This window comes from Manacus candei, unplaced genomic scaffold, assembly GCF_025592945.1.
Source record: "Manacus candei isolate 608988 ecotype Guabito, Panama unplaced genomic scaffold, ASM2559294v1 h1tg000049l, whole genome shotgun sequence".
In the NCBI taxonomy this organism is placed as follows: Eukaryota; Metazoa; Chordata; class Aves; order Passeriformes; family Pipridae; genus Manacus; species Manacus candei.
The window spans coordinates 29,336,356-29,349,508 of NW_026138097.1; the positions used below are offsets into that span (position 1 = coordinate 29,336,356).

Consider the following 13,153-nt stretch of genomic DNA (forward strand, 5'->3'; position numbering starts at 1 on the left):
ATTTATTAGGCTGATGTGTGAATGCAGAGGATTACTTTCCTATTGTAGAGCATATTTTTTTATTACTGCTCTCATAGTCCAGCAAGCCATGGTAAAATTTTGTACACTATATATAGGAATAAAATAACCTAGATCAATATCAATATCTGTAATTTGATGCTTTCTCAACACATCTATACTAAAAAGGTTGGCAGCAAAATTATTTCAATAAGGTGAATCAGTCCTGATAAAAAGGCCCTGCCAAATAAAACTTTTAAGGTAAAGACCATCAGTTGATCTTCAAAATGTATTTAAAAATACAAAGAGATAGCTGTTACTAAGCTACTGAGAATGGTTTCAGCAGAAGGCACAGGTTTGTACAGACATAAGAACACCCGAAGCTCTAAAATAACAATGCCTACCTGTCTATCCAGCCACTGCAGAAAATTATTTGAAGCCATTTAAACCAGTCCTTAATGTAATCTCAGAGTAAATCTGTAGCAGTGGTGCTGAAGTCAGTCCTGCTCTTCCAGGGTTTACACTGGTGTAACTCAGACTATGACTCATACCACAGAAGGGATAAAGGAAAAACCAAGATATTAAAAATTATCAATTTTGAAAGTCTGAAGTTTTGTACATTTTTTACTGGTCGTGGGCCAGATTCCCTCCTTCTCATCCTGGAAAAGTACTTCTTACTAATCAATGACTGACATTTCTAAGATTGCTATGTTTTAGAGACCTTGGTTCAAGCAGATATGGAAACGCATTAGATCTGTGATATATAGCTTTAAATGTCATTTGGAATATAGTATATTTGGAATATAGTTTTTTAGTTTCACAAAGAGATTTTATACATTCCTGCATTCTTATCTGTCTAAAAAGTAGAGACTGTAATGCCCATTATAGGGATCATTTAACATATATAAAGAATTAGTTCATGCAAAATGATAAATGACACAATAGGTCCAAATCAGCCTTTTATATTTGAGCTGTTGCTGCCACTACAGTTGCTGAGGAATGAGTGGGCAATCTGCCCAACTGTGTCAGCAGCACTGCTGGGTTTGGCTCTTCACTTTGCTAGACATGCTGCAGGCACATGGTTAACCAAGCAAGGCCCTAAATAAAGGGACACACTCCTTACTCCACATACAGAAGTATTACATGGTTTTGGGTGAAGGTTTTGGTGAGGTTTGGTTTTTTTTTCAGAACTGCTACTTTGCTATTCTTATGTCCAGAAGGAACTGAAAAATTGCTGCAACTCACAAGCTTTATGGAGTGGTAAGCAGTGTTAGTCTATTGGCAGTGAGGTAGCACCATTTTTTCATGGTTATTTTTTCTTGTTTCTCATTTCTGTATGTTTTTTCTGTATTCTGCTGATTTAAAAAGATGTCTAGAGTTATGCTGGACAGCTTTTGGAAAGTGTCATCTGAAGCTTATTGGCTTATTTAAAGTAAAGTGTCAGGAAAGTAATAAGGAAAGAAATAGAGAACATTGCTGGGACCTTCTGCAAGTCTGTGTTTGCATGCGTTGGATACTGCATGAAGTTCTGTCTTCCCCTATTTCAATGAGTATAGGAAATCTAGAAAAAAAATAGAATTGTGGATTTTGAAAGGCAAAGAGAACCTGAGCTAAACAAATGGGGGAAAAAATATTCAAACTAGTACATGTATATATATGTATGCACATACATTTACTATAACACATACTTTTATACATATATAATTTTGCGTCTTGAACTGGGGGTATTACAAAGTGCATTAGATATGAGGCAAGTGTTTACTTGTGCTGACTTTTACCTCATTTATAAAACTCATGTAAATGGGGAGATGGAGAAAAGATTCTGCAGTGCAGCTTTCTGTAGCACTGAAACTCTAAAATTACAGGTTGTATCTTGCCTTTGTGACCTTAGACAAATATTTTAATTTTATGTGTCTCAGTTTCTATTGGCAAAAGTTCCTAGCAAAGAGAGATGTGAGAATGTGTTCATGAGCTTTTGAGGCAGTAGCTTGTTCCCCACATACTTCAACTTTAAGACAGAAAATTCTCATGTGACTGAAAGATTCTTTGAAGGATAATACATCAGTTATAAGAAGAGAGTACTTCTTGTTTAAATCGCAGTAGATAATGCCCTGGGAGCAGAGGTCATAAGAGGGCAGTATGATGTTTGATGTAATAAATTGTAAATATATTTTTAATCTGAGAAGTGGCACACTGTTTATTCTGTGAGGCAAACTGTCTGAGGTACCTACAGCAAGCACTGAAAAAGGATTTTTTTGAATTTCCTTTTAGAGCTGAAATATCAGATAGAGTTGTTCTGTTGCTTAGGCTTAAATGACTGAAAAAAATTAATTTTCTGTGGTCTTTCTGTTGGTGACCCATCTTGTTCCTAGATGATATTTGTGTTCACATTGACTAAATCCCACTAATAATATGCTTAACTGAGTAAAGTACAGCTTCAGAAATCTTCATCCAACTCTGAAGTTATGTCCTCTCCTGCTGTAAGAATATTTGAAATAGTGACCTATTGCTTTCTCTAAAAAAATTAGTTTTTCTTAGCATAAAAAAAAAGAAGTTGAATTTTCTATATCTTGTTTAACTTCACTAGGTATCTGGTTATAGGAATATCAGGATGTTTTTAGTGGAAGTATATATGTCAGTTCTTTTCACAAATAATAAATGCAATCCTTCATTTTCAAATAGACCCTTAATTATTTTTAAATATCAGAAAGTAAACGATCCACACCCTCAGTGTTAATCATCATTTTTCATTTAATTTCAGGCAGTACTAAGTCAGTGCTTGAGTAATGCCAAAGTCTTCACATCCTAAATTAATATTGCCATTGCATCATCTCTAAAGTGCACAGTGCTGTGCCTTCTTTAGTATTGTGTGGTTTTTTACTGTTTCAAAAAGCAAAGACCCCAAATCAATATCAAGTAGTTACAATACCTTCTAAGGGCCTTGACATGTGTGTATTTTACCTTATTTATGTGTATTCCTCAGTGTTAGTTTATAATGTAGTTCAATGCCAGTGTGTTCATTTTAGGAGATACTGCTTTTAACAGTGGGCTTGAAAATTGCTTTTCTGAAGCCTTCACATCAGATGAGCACTTCGGGTCAGCTGTACACTTGCAGTTAGAAGTGTTGCTTGGAAGATCCCACTAGTCCTTGATGTTTAGAATAGGATGCTTGTGTTGTCCTTCAAATTAATGTTTTTTAAGAGTTTAGGGTAAAATGCTTTACAATTATGGGTAACTTATACCTAGCCAGGGATTTTTTTTTAGTCAAATATAAAATCACATTAAAACCTTGATTTATAATAGGTATAACCTTCCTACCAAGCATGAAAAACAAAATGTGTCACAGAGCAGAATACAGTAAGGCTTACGGACTGAGAAAGCAGCACATTTATTCATACCTTCCCAAGGCAATTTTAGAACATGATTTTGAGTCTCCTCCTGTTCAGAAAATGTTTTTGAGGCTCTGTTAACCTCACATATAGATCCCAAGATCTAAAGAGGTCATTTAAGAGATACAGGGAAAACAGAACTGTACTCAGTAACAGAAATAAGATACCCAGTCCCATAAGGAAAGCTCCTGAGTATTGACCCCGTGCTGTGGATCCTCACATCGCACAACCATTCTACCAAACACCCACCTGGTTTCTACAGACACATGAAATAGATCCCCTTCCTTCTCCATGCAGTGCAGTTTAGCACACAAGGGAACAATTTTTATTCAAGTAGAACATTGTATATATCCTGGTGGTTGAATTTATTTACATTATACCTCTTCACAGCTTTATGTTGCCTTTGTGTCTGATCTGAAAAGTCCTAATGAGAAAGCCATTCTTAAATGGGACCTAGATGCAAACCCTGATTTAGATTCCTTAAACAAATTAGACTTTGGAGTTAATGCAGCAATTTGCATAACATTCTCCTCTATTTTCAGCTAAAATTGCTCAGCACTTTTTTAAACTTGTAGCAAATTACTTTGCTAATGAGACTAAATTACCCTGTGATGTTGCAGGTAAATTTGTCTGTAATAAATCTCACATGCGTTTGCAAGGTACCGATTTTGTCTTGTCTTCCTGTTGTTCCATAGACACATGAGAAGAAACAGTGGAGAGGATTTAAAGTTTGAACCACTGCATTTATCTTAAGAGACCTACTGTACTGAATACTATTCCCATATTCTGATGGAGATTTGTTTTCTCCCCTTCACATCTGTTTTAAGTTTTAGGAACTAAGTTTCCGAAACTAGCTAGCAATGAGGCTGTCTGTCTTCCAAACTCTTCTCTGATAAATAGTGTATTTTTTTTCCTCTTAGGTGGAAGACATTTTAGTAATGTAAACAAGACAAAGATAAGTAATGGAGAGAATTTTTAATTGCAAAAAAAATCTAGAAATGTAATAATTTCATGGATATAAATGGTCAGTGCAGTCAAGTTGCTCTGCAGCCTGTGGCCTCCTGGACTTTCCTGTTGTGCTCTGGTCTGTGTGGGCACACCAGTCTGCTCAGACAGTGAGCCTGAGAAGAACAGGGTGACTGTAGTCAAAGAGCGTCTCACAAACACCACACTGCCTGCCACCATTTAAAAATTCTTGGGCATTTTGTTCAGCTCACTTGCAGCTTCTCCTTCCAGCAACAGAATTGCTTGAAATCTATTCACATGTGAAATAGTAAGCACTTACTCTGCTAGTTAAAAACCAGCATCTAAGAACATTAAAACCAATTATTACAAATAATTTCCAGAAGCAGACCTAAACTGAAAAGTCTTTTTAATTTGGTGTTTATTGAATATATACTGTCACCTGGGCTAGCAGTCACTTAGTTTTTAGTTCTGCTCCATATGTAACACCGTGACATTAAAAATAATTCCATCTGTTTAAATACTTATATTTTGATATATTGAAACATGCTTTCTTAATAACAGAAGTGTCACAGAATAAGTGGTGGATGATGCTGTGTGATATGTCAATTAAGCTGGCAATTAATATCTATGATGTGTAGAAAGGCTTGATTGTTGTTAGATTTCCTTCACCACCTTTGGATGAAGATTTATTCAAAAGTGATTATTAAGAAAAATGTGGAAATTAAGCCTCAAACCGTGAATTAATCTTTGAGTTAGGAATGTGGATCTGTTAATAGTGGAAGACTTAATGTCTTATTGTTAAGAGGAGATTGTGTTATTTTAGAAACACACTTTATCACTCTGTCATTCTCTAACAATTTTTGTCATCTGCTCTTAATCCTCTTCTGTTTCCATTATATTTTACTTTGTGAGGCAGGGTAGTCAGAATTAAATGCAGAGGATGTTCCAGTTATACCTACTGGCAAAATTTGAACAATATCTCAGATACCCACTTGCTGAGTATAAATAGAAGAGGAAGGGTGTTTGGGTTTCTGTCACAGCTGTATTTTTAGTCTGTTTTGGAATACTTAATTATCTAACAATCTTTGGCTAAACTGTTTAAAATTTGAAGCTTCCCTTTTCTTCCTTTTTGTATCTCTAGCTCTAATTTTTGCAGCCTTCCAAGGGATGGAAGAGGCAATTTCCATTATGCAGTGATTGAAAGAAAGGGTTTTGCTTCTTTTCTTTGCTGCTGGGCAGAATAGAATAATTTTTCACAGATTTCACAACTTATATTTCAAAATAGGGTTCAAAACCTTAGTAGTAGTCAAAACAGCTGATGACAATTAGCTTTGACTTGCTTCTGCTTTTACAAAGACATAAGCCATAGCCAGATTCCAGGGTCAGTTTTCTCATAGCTCAATATGAAGAGAGGTCAGTCACCTATATTTTGTCTCACCAGTATCTATCCTCTAGAACCACAGTGTCCCTTACAGCTCTTTCCCACATCTTCTATCCAGCTCATCAACTATTCCAGCTCCAGGTTCACTAGTGTTACGCCAATCCAGAATGTAGACCATCTTCATCCCGGAAAATTATTAGCAATTAGGATTAATAAGAAGATAAAGCCAGACTGCAGTGATCAAGCTAAGGTTTGACTGGACCAGCATACTTAAGCACAATTTATTTATACATCTCATCCTTCTCTATTTTCTCATGTTATTCCTCCCCCATGCATCTGGATATTTGCCATTTCCTATCTTTGCCCTTCTGCCCAAACATCCCGTAGTTTGGCACATTGTCACAATCCCTTGCAACATCCCATCGGCGTGTTCTTCCCCCTAGGACCTGTGATGACCTTTTCATTCATTCCTCCCTGTGTGCCCATTTTACCAGTTAACAAAGCTCAGGCTGAACCTCTCCAAGCCTTGGAGCAGTTCCTTCAGTAGCCCATCAACAGTGAACTCCCAGACCTGGTCTTTTGTATTGTCTCTTGCTTTATAGGATTTGTGTATGTAAGTGTGGTTTATTACTTTTCCTGTCTCATCTGTGTTTATATGCTGGACAGCCATTGAGCAGATGTCCTCATAAAACAGATGTCCTTACATTCCAGGTATCTACATAGCCTTCACATCCTACATTTCATTTCCTTCCATACATCCAACCCATCTATTGTACTGAATTACAAAAGCAAGCTATCAAGCAATTCATACGCTAAAACCGTACAGTAATCAAGTGTATATGTATAGAGATAAATAGATAGATATAAATAGATATAGATATAGATATAGATATAGATATAGATATATTGTTTCAGACATATCATCAATGTATTATTGACTTGTTTCGCCAACACATGTGCTTCAGGCTGGTCATATGTAACTCCTGGTAGATTAAGTATTGAACAGTGCACTGTTGTGGTAAACACCATTGAATCAAAGGTGTCTCTGTTTGAGACAATTTGGAGGGGCAGAGACCTTGGATGGAGGTCTCCTTCCTCTGATTCAATACCCCTGTTTCTCTCCAATACAGAGAGAGAGATATCAGACACACCGAGATGTAAGTGAAAAAATAACTCTTTATCAAGAGGAATGCTAAACAGTACTGATAAAACTGGGTTGAGCTAACCAGAAAAATTCCCAAGCTCCTGCCCACCAGACCAAAACAAGATGGTGCCAGCCTCCCCCCACCCATTAAAACCCAACAGGAATAGTTGGAGGGTCAGTGCTGGAGTGAGGCTGCAGTGCTGGCATAGGCACAAGACACCCTCCAGAGCCAGAGTTGAGACCTGGTCACTGCAACTCTGATGGTGGTTATAGTCCTGATCCGCTGAGGTGGGGGTAGAGGCCTGAGTGGTAGAAGTCCCATGGAGTGAGGGAAGTCTGCCTAATGAAGTCCATGTGGTCTTTTATTGGGCTCAGGGTAGGTGGGAATGCCTCTGGTACCACCACTGGGGCATTTAATTCTTCACTGGATGATTAATGCTGGATCACAGAACATTTGGAGTGTCTTTGACACCTTCTAAGCACAGTTGGATCCATTATGGCCCCTAGCAGAGATGAATATCTTCAGGTCACGTGAGTGAATTGTCCTGATGTCTCCCTGAAGGGAGTTATCACACATGAGTTATTTGTGTAAGGACAAAGAAACAGCTTGTAGCCTGAGGTGGCAGGTGTGCATACCCTCTGAGTCATCAGCCTTCCAGTCTTTTCACAGTGGTGGATAATTCTTCTCCTAGGAGAGTACCACCCTTATCTTAAGTCCCTCCCCACAGTCTAAATTAGTAGACATGTTTGGAGAAAAGAGAAAAGGTGAATACCAGAGTCTCTGTGTAACCCAGGACAAAAGGTCAGCCTTGAAACTGATAAATTACATTTCTCAAAGGATCTTGGCATGTGATATCTAAGCTGTCCTTATTGGGAACATAATTATCACTGCCTCCAGTACTGACCTGAACCCCTTCTTGAATCCAAATTCACTTTTTATTTTCATTGTGTGAGTACCAATACATTCTCAGATATAATGCAAAAAAACTTCATGTGATACCAGAGAAGACTCTGGCATCAAGCTGACATGAGTGCACTTTTCCTCAGTCGGTGTACTAGAGTCTGATACCTTTTGCTGTCCTGTCTGCCTGTGTCATGGCATCATGGGACTTGACGAGAGCAGGTGCTTCTGATCAGCAAGTAGACAGTGGCATTAATGGCAGACAGCCAACTTAAAGAAGAAAGTTTGAAAAAGCTCTCTGCTTACCATGGATTTTTTTTTTTTGTGGCAAAATTAATGTAATTTCTGTTCTGTCAGTTTTTAGTTTGATTGGAAAAGATTCCTGATTTATTAGTAAAGCTGAACAATGAATTCAGACATATGCATGCTGAGCTTCCTGGTTTTGATAGGGTTTGCCATACACTTCATAATGCCACATGTGAAAGAGCACAGCTCTTTATTTAACAGCTAACAGCATTTTCCAAAAATGTACACACAATATTTCTAGTTTCATTTCCTTTGCCTCAAACAAATAATTTCATTTCCTTTACCTCTATTTCCATAAATTTAAATAGATTCTGGTAACATCCATCACAGCCTCACAATTTGTCAGGCATAGTTGAACCTGCTGGAGAGTATAGTTTTAAACAGCTATATACATATGTGATGGAAACACAAAGCTGGGGTGAGACTTCTGGTGAATAAGGGCTGTTGAAAAGAAAACAAAACCAAAAACAACAAAGCAAGACAGTAATCCAGATAAAAAACAACATCAGAAACTGTGCTCCCAGTTGTGAACAATCAGCTTCATCTCTCCCCGCTTGACACAATTTCTCTGCCAAGTATCTGAACTTGGAAATTCAAAGAAAGTTTGCAAAATAAGTCTTGTCTTTCCCAGGTAAGAATAGAGTCTTTCTTCAATAAAATTTAAGACATTTTATCAAGTTATATAAGGTGTTATGTAACATGTTTCATTTCTGTTGTATTACCCATATTTTTTTTTTTACAGAAATGCATTTTAGATTAATATTTTATGCTCTCGCTTTTAAGAAACTGTCTTTGAATCATTTTGGTCTGCTGCTGACTTCAGGTTCCTGGGAGAGGAGGAGCTGCATGAGCTGAATAGTAGTGTGCTGTCAGCTACCACAACTGAAGAGGGAAGGTGCAGATTTGAATGTGTCAGAACCACACATTTCCCCTTAGAATGAGCAGAAAATAGCAAAACTTGTCACCTGAGAACATCCATAAACTGCTGAGGAGCATGAGATGCCACTTGGTTGTGTCCAAGAGGAAGAGTGGGGAAAAAAGCTTAGGCACAGTCCCTCTGAAGGAGGCAGAGTCTTTAGATGAATTACAGTACCCAGAATAATTTTTGCTACGAAGTAATAATTTTTCTCATTCTTAATCTTTTTTTTTAGCAGTGAAGCAATTAAAATATTCATTCAACATATTGTGCTTTGAAAATATAATTCACAAAGATCAGCAGGCATGTTTTCATTCTGTCGTTCCTGATATTACTCATCACACCAGGCAACTCATTTATTTTTAACTGTCTTCTTTCTTCTATCAGATCTTGTTTCTTTTCAGAGGTTGAAGTGTGAAGCTCAGTGGTTGATTCACCTTTTGTAAAACTGAAGCATAAATTTTTGTTCCTAGTCTGTTTAGTAGATGTCATCTGTTTTGTCATGTAGGTGGCTCTTCATGTAGCATGGTTGGTTTTGGAAATCTGGTCAGCAGAGGAAGCAAATGTATTTTAATATGAAGGTTAAATGATGATATATTGTAAACCCAAGCAAACAAACAAGCCTCACTGCTCACCTCTCCCAGATAAACTTGGTAAATTTTTCTCGGCTCGGAAATGAACTAATTGATTCATTGCAAGTCATCCTGTTTACATGGGAAAGTTTTGACCAGTGATATATATTGCAACACCTTTTCTCTTTGACCTGTTTATCTGGTTTCTAAACTGAAAGACGTCATGGTTTCTCTGAGCAGCAGAAGCATAGATTCTCAAAAAGATTAGTGAACTTTTCTGCCTCTCATTGATATATTTTACCAATGCCCATTCATATCTCTTCACTCTCCACATAATGCTGGTTGCTGTAGTCTTTGAGGTGACCTGCATATTGCTTGGGAAGTTGGACATGAAGTACTCATATAATGCCTATTTAAGGGAAAATATAAACACTAGCATTTTGACATTTAGGACAAGGCTATGTTGTAACTGTATAGGCATTAAAACATTTTAATTTAACACTGTAACATCTTGGTATATATACACTTTTTGACTACACAAGTGCTTTATTTTTTGGTCTTGCTGTTATTAAAAAAACAAGAATGTGCCAGATAAACTGGTAGAAGAAAGAGAGATAACTTCTGTTTTAGCAGTGAGTAATTTCATATAGCTCAGTTTTGGAACCTCAAGGGCTGACTCATTTTTCGGTCTTTATTTGCAGTGAATTGTAGAATCATAGAACCATTTAGGTTAGAAATGACCTCTAAGGTCATCAAGTCCAACCATTAACTCCAAAGTCCATCATTAAGTGTCACATCTACACGACTTTTAAATACCTTTAAGGACGGTGACTCTACCGCTTCCCTAGGCAACCTGTTCTGGTGTTTGACAACTCTATTGGTGAAGAATTTTTTCATAATATCCAACCTAAACCTCCCCTGACATAACTTAAGGACATTTTCTCTTGTCCTACCACTTTATTCTTGGGAGAAGAAACCCCCACCTGGCTACAACCTCCTTTGAGGTAGTTGTAGAGAGGAGTAAGGTCCCCCCTGAGCCTCCTTTTCTCCAGGCTGAAGAACCTGAGTTCCCACAGCTTGTCATCAGGGGACTTGTGTTCCAGACCCTTTGCTGCTCAGTTACTCTTCTCTGGACTCACTTCAGCCCCTCAATGTCTTTCTTGGAGTGAGGGGCCCAGAACTTGACACAGGATTCAAGATGTGGCCTCACCAGTGCTGAGTACAGGGAGACAATCACTGCCCAAGTCCTGCTGACCACACTATTGTTGATACAGGCCAGGATGCCATTGGCCTTCTTTGACACTAGGCACACTGCTGGCTCATGTTCAGCTGGCTGTAGACAGTTCCTTTCACAACTGACATCTTTCCAGCTAATCTTCCACAAGCCTGTAGCGTTGCATGGGGTTGTTGTGACTGTAAAACAGGACTCAGAACTTTGCCTTGTTTAGGCTAGTGTTAGATCCATGAAATGCCATATGTCAGTATGACTCCCCTCTGCAGAACTGCAGGAACACATGCCCATGCAAGAACAGCTTCACAAATATTTCAAAACCTTTTCGTCTTAAAAGTAAAATGACCAGCTGAAGTGCCTGGCTGGCTTTGTGCCTCAGCCAACGACACATATGGGGAAACTTTTTGACAGAGATGTCTGTATAACTTGCTTGAAGCTAAAACGTTGCACTCTTTGGATGTTAGTTTTGAATAAACGTGGCTTCTTAAAATTAGATTCAAGAGTGGTTGATGTTTGAGAAACAAATAGTGCCAGAGAGTAATAACGTATTTGTTGGAAATAGATTTTATAATAAATTGTACTTGGTATTCTTGACCTTTTTGATCGTTTGCTGAAATACTTTTGTGCTTTTTCTATAATGATATTTTATATAAGATATCGCATTAGAAATTTATTTTGTAGGCTACCTTGTTTATGCATAAGATTTCTGTTCCTACATCACTGAAGGGTCTCCTTCAATCTTAGTAGAACAAGCTTGCCACAATGTTTTTGTCATCCTTGTCTGTTTGTGCAGACTTCCTCCTTTTGCTTTCATCTTTGCTCATCCCAATTCAGTTGATATAGCATCCTTACTGAGACTACAGTAGCTACTCACATTCCCAGAAATTAAATGTAAAGGCAGGACTACTTAAAACTTTATGACATTAAGTGCTTTTTTTTTGTTTGCTGCAGTCTTGTGGTTTTTCCTCTAGCTTGTGATGTGTTACACTCTTGAAGGAGATGATGTTTCTCCTGCACAGGAGAAACCCTTGCCAAGGCAAACCTTGATGAACCATGAGCAACCTTCATGAGGCAACACTTTTGGCTGACTTTGACTGCTTTTACAGAGGTTCAGGTTTATCAGTTTGTACAGTTATGTCGCCACTGGAAAAATAATACAAGGAATCAAAGTAGTGTAATGTAGCAGCTTTGCAGTGCTACCAACACACCTTTGCTGGCCCACAGCCTGCATAAACCACAGCTTAATTTCATTGGATAGCTTTTATTAATATCAATATTCATTCCCTAACTTTATGATTATCATTTTGGCCTGTTTCAGATAAGAAGACAAGGTGGAATACAGTTACTGGTGGACCTATTGGACCATCGGATGACAGAAGTCCACCGTAGTGCCTGTGGAGCTTTGAGAAACTTGGTATATGGGAAGGCAAATGATGACAACAAAATTGCTCTGAAAAACTGTGGTGGTATCCCAGCATTAGTACGGTTACTCCGCAAGACTACAGATTTGGAAATCAGAGAACTGGTCACAGGTTTGAATCTTTCAATATTTTTGTTCAAACTGTATATCAGTCTTGCAAGCATAGTTCTGTGCTGCATCCCACTTACTCCATCAGTAAGTATTTTGTTACAATATTATTTCCCATAACAAAAAACTTTCAAACCCCTTGGATATATGTAATGTATGAATAGCTTTCAGTATCATGCAGTTTATAGATGTAGGCATGGCTTAAGCCTATGATTGCTGGTTCACTTCGTTCTTGGTTAGCCATGAATGCTCTTGCAAGAGATGTGCTCCATACATAGATATGTCGTGGTGGGAATCCTCTCCCTCCTGTCTGGTGTGGGGCTGCCCATGCAGAAGTTATATTTTATTGAATTTACTTAGAAGCTGTTACTCATTCCTTTTATATCCTATATAGTGAGAAGGAGAATTTGTTTGGGGATTTTCTACCTTTCTTGTGGTTCTGATAGGAAAATGGAATACTGTGTTGGAGAGGTGGACAACATCATCTTCTTAAGCTTTTTTTTCTGAAATTTGATACCATGCTATGTGATGTGCTATACACAGAGCATGCAGGTAGTGAGAGTTTATTTTTTTTCTTGATAGAGTAGAATCTGGTCTTTTTAAGATTGTTTGGACTTTGTCCCTTATGAAATTCAAGGGGGAGGGTAGTGGAGGTGGTGTTCAGAAATACAGGAATGCTGTCAAACAGGGCTGATCTGAAACGTTTGGAGGTGTTTTTTCCCCTTGCCCCTAAGTTATCCTATTTAATATGCACAACAGAAACTAGATGGTATTTTTTTATTTTTCACTTTGTGACTTAATTCTATTTGATTGTTAATATCA

General features: G+C 37.8%; 1 protein-coding gene across 6 annotated transcripts in view; it reads left to right on the forward strand.

Annotated features, from left to right (window-relative positions):
* Positions 1 to 13,153, forward strand: part of CTNND2 (catenin delta 2) — a 627,538-nt gene that overhangs the window by 473,517 nt on the left and 140,868 nt on the right. For all 6 annotated transcript variants that reach the window (XM_051799301.1, XM_051799302.1, XM_051799306.1 and 3 more), the window contains one exon: positions 12,122 to 12,335. In XM_051799301.1, coding sequence (XP_051655261.1) covers positions 12,122 to 12,335 — 214 coding nt within the window. The remainder of the gene's footprint in view (positions 1 to 12,121; positions 12,336 to 13,153) is intronic.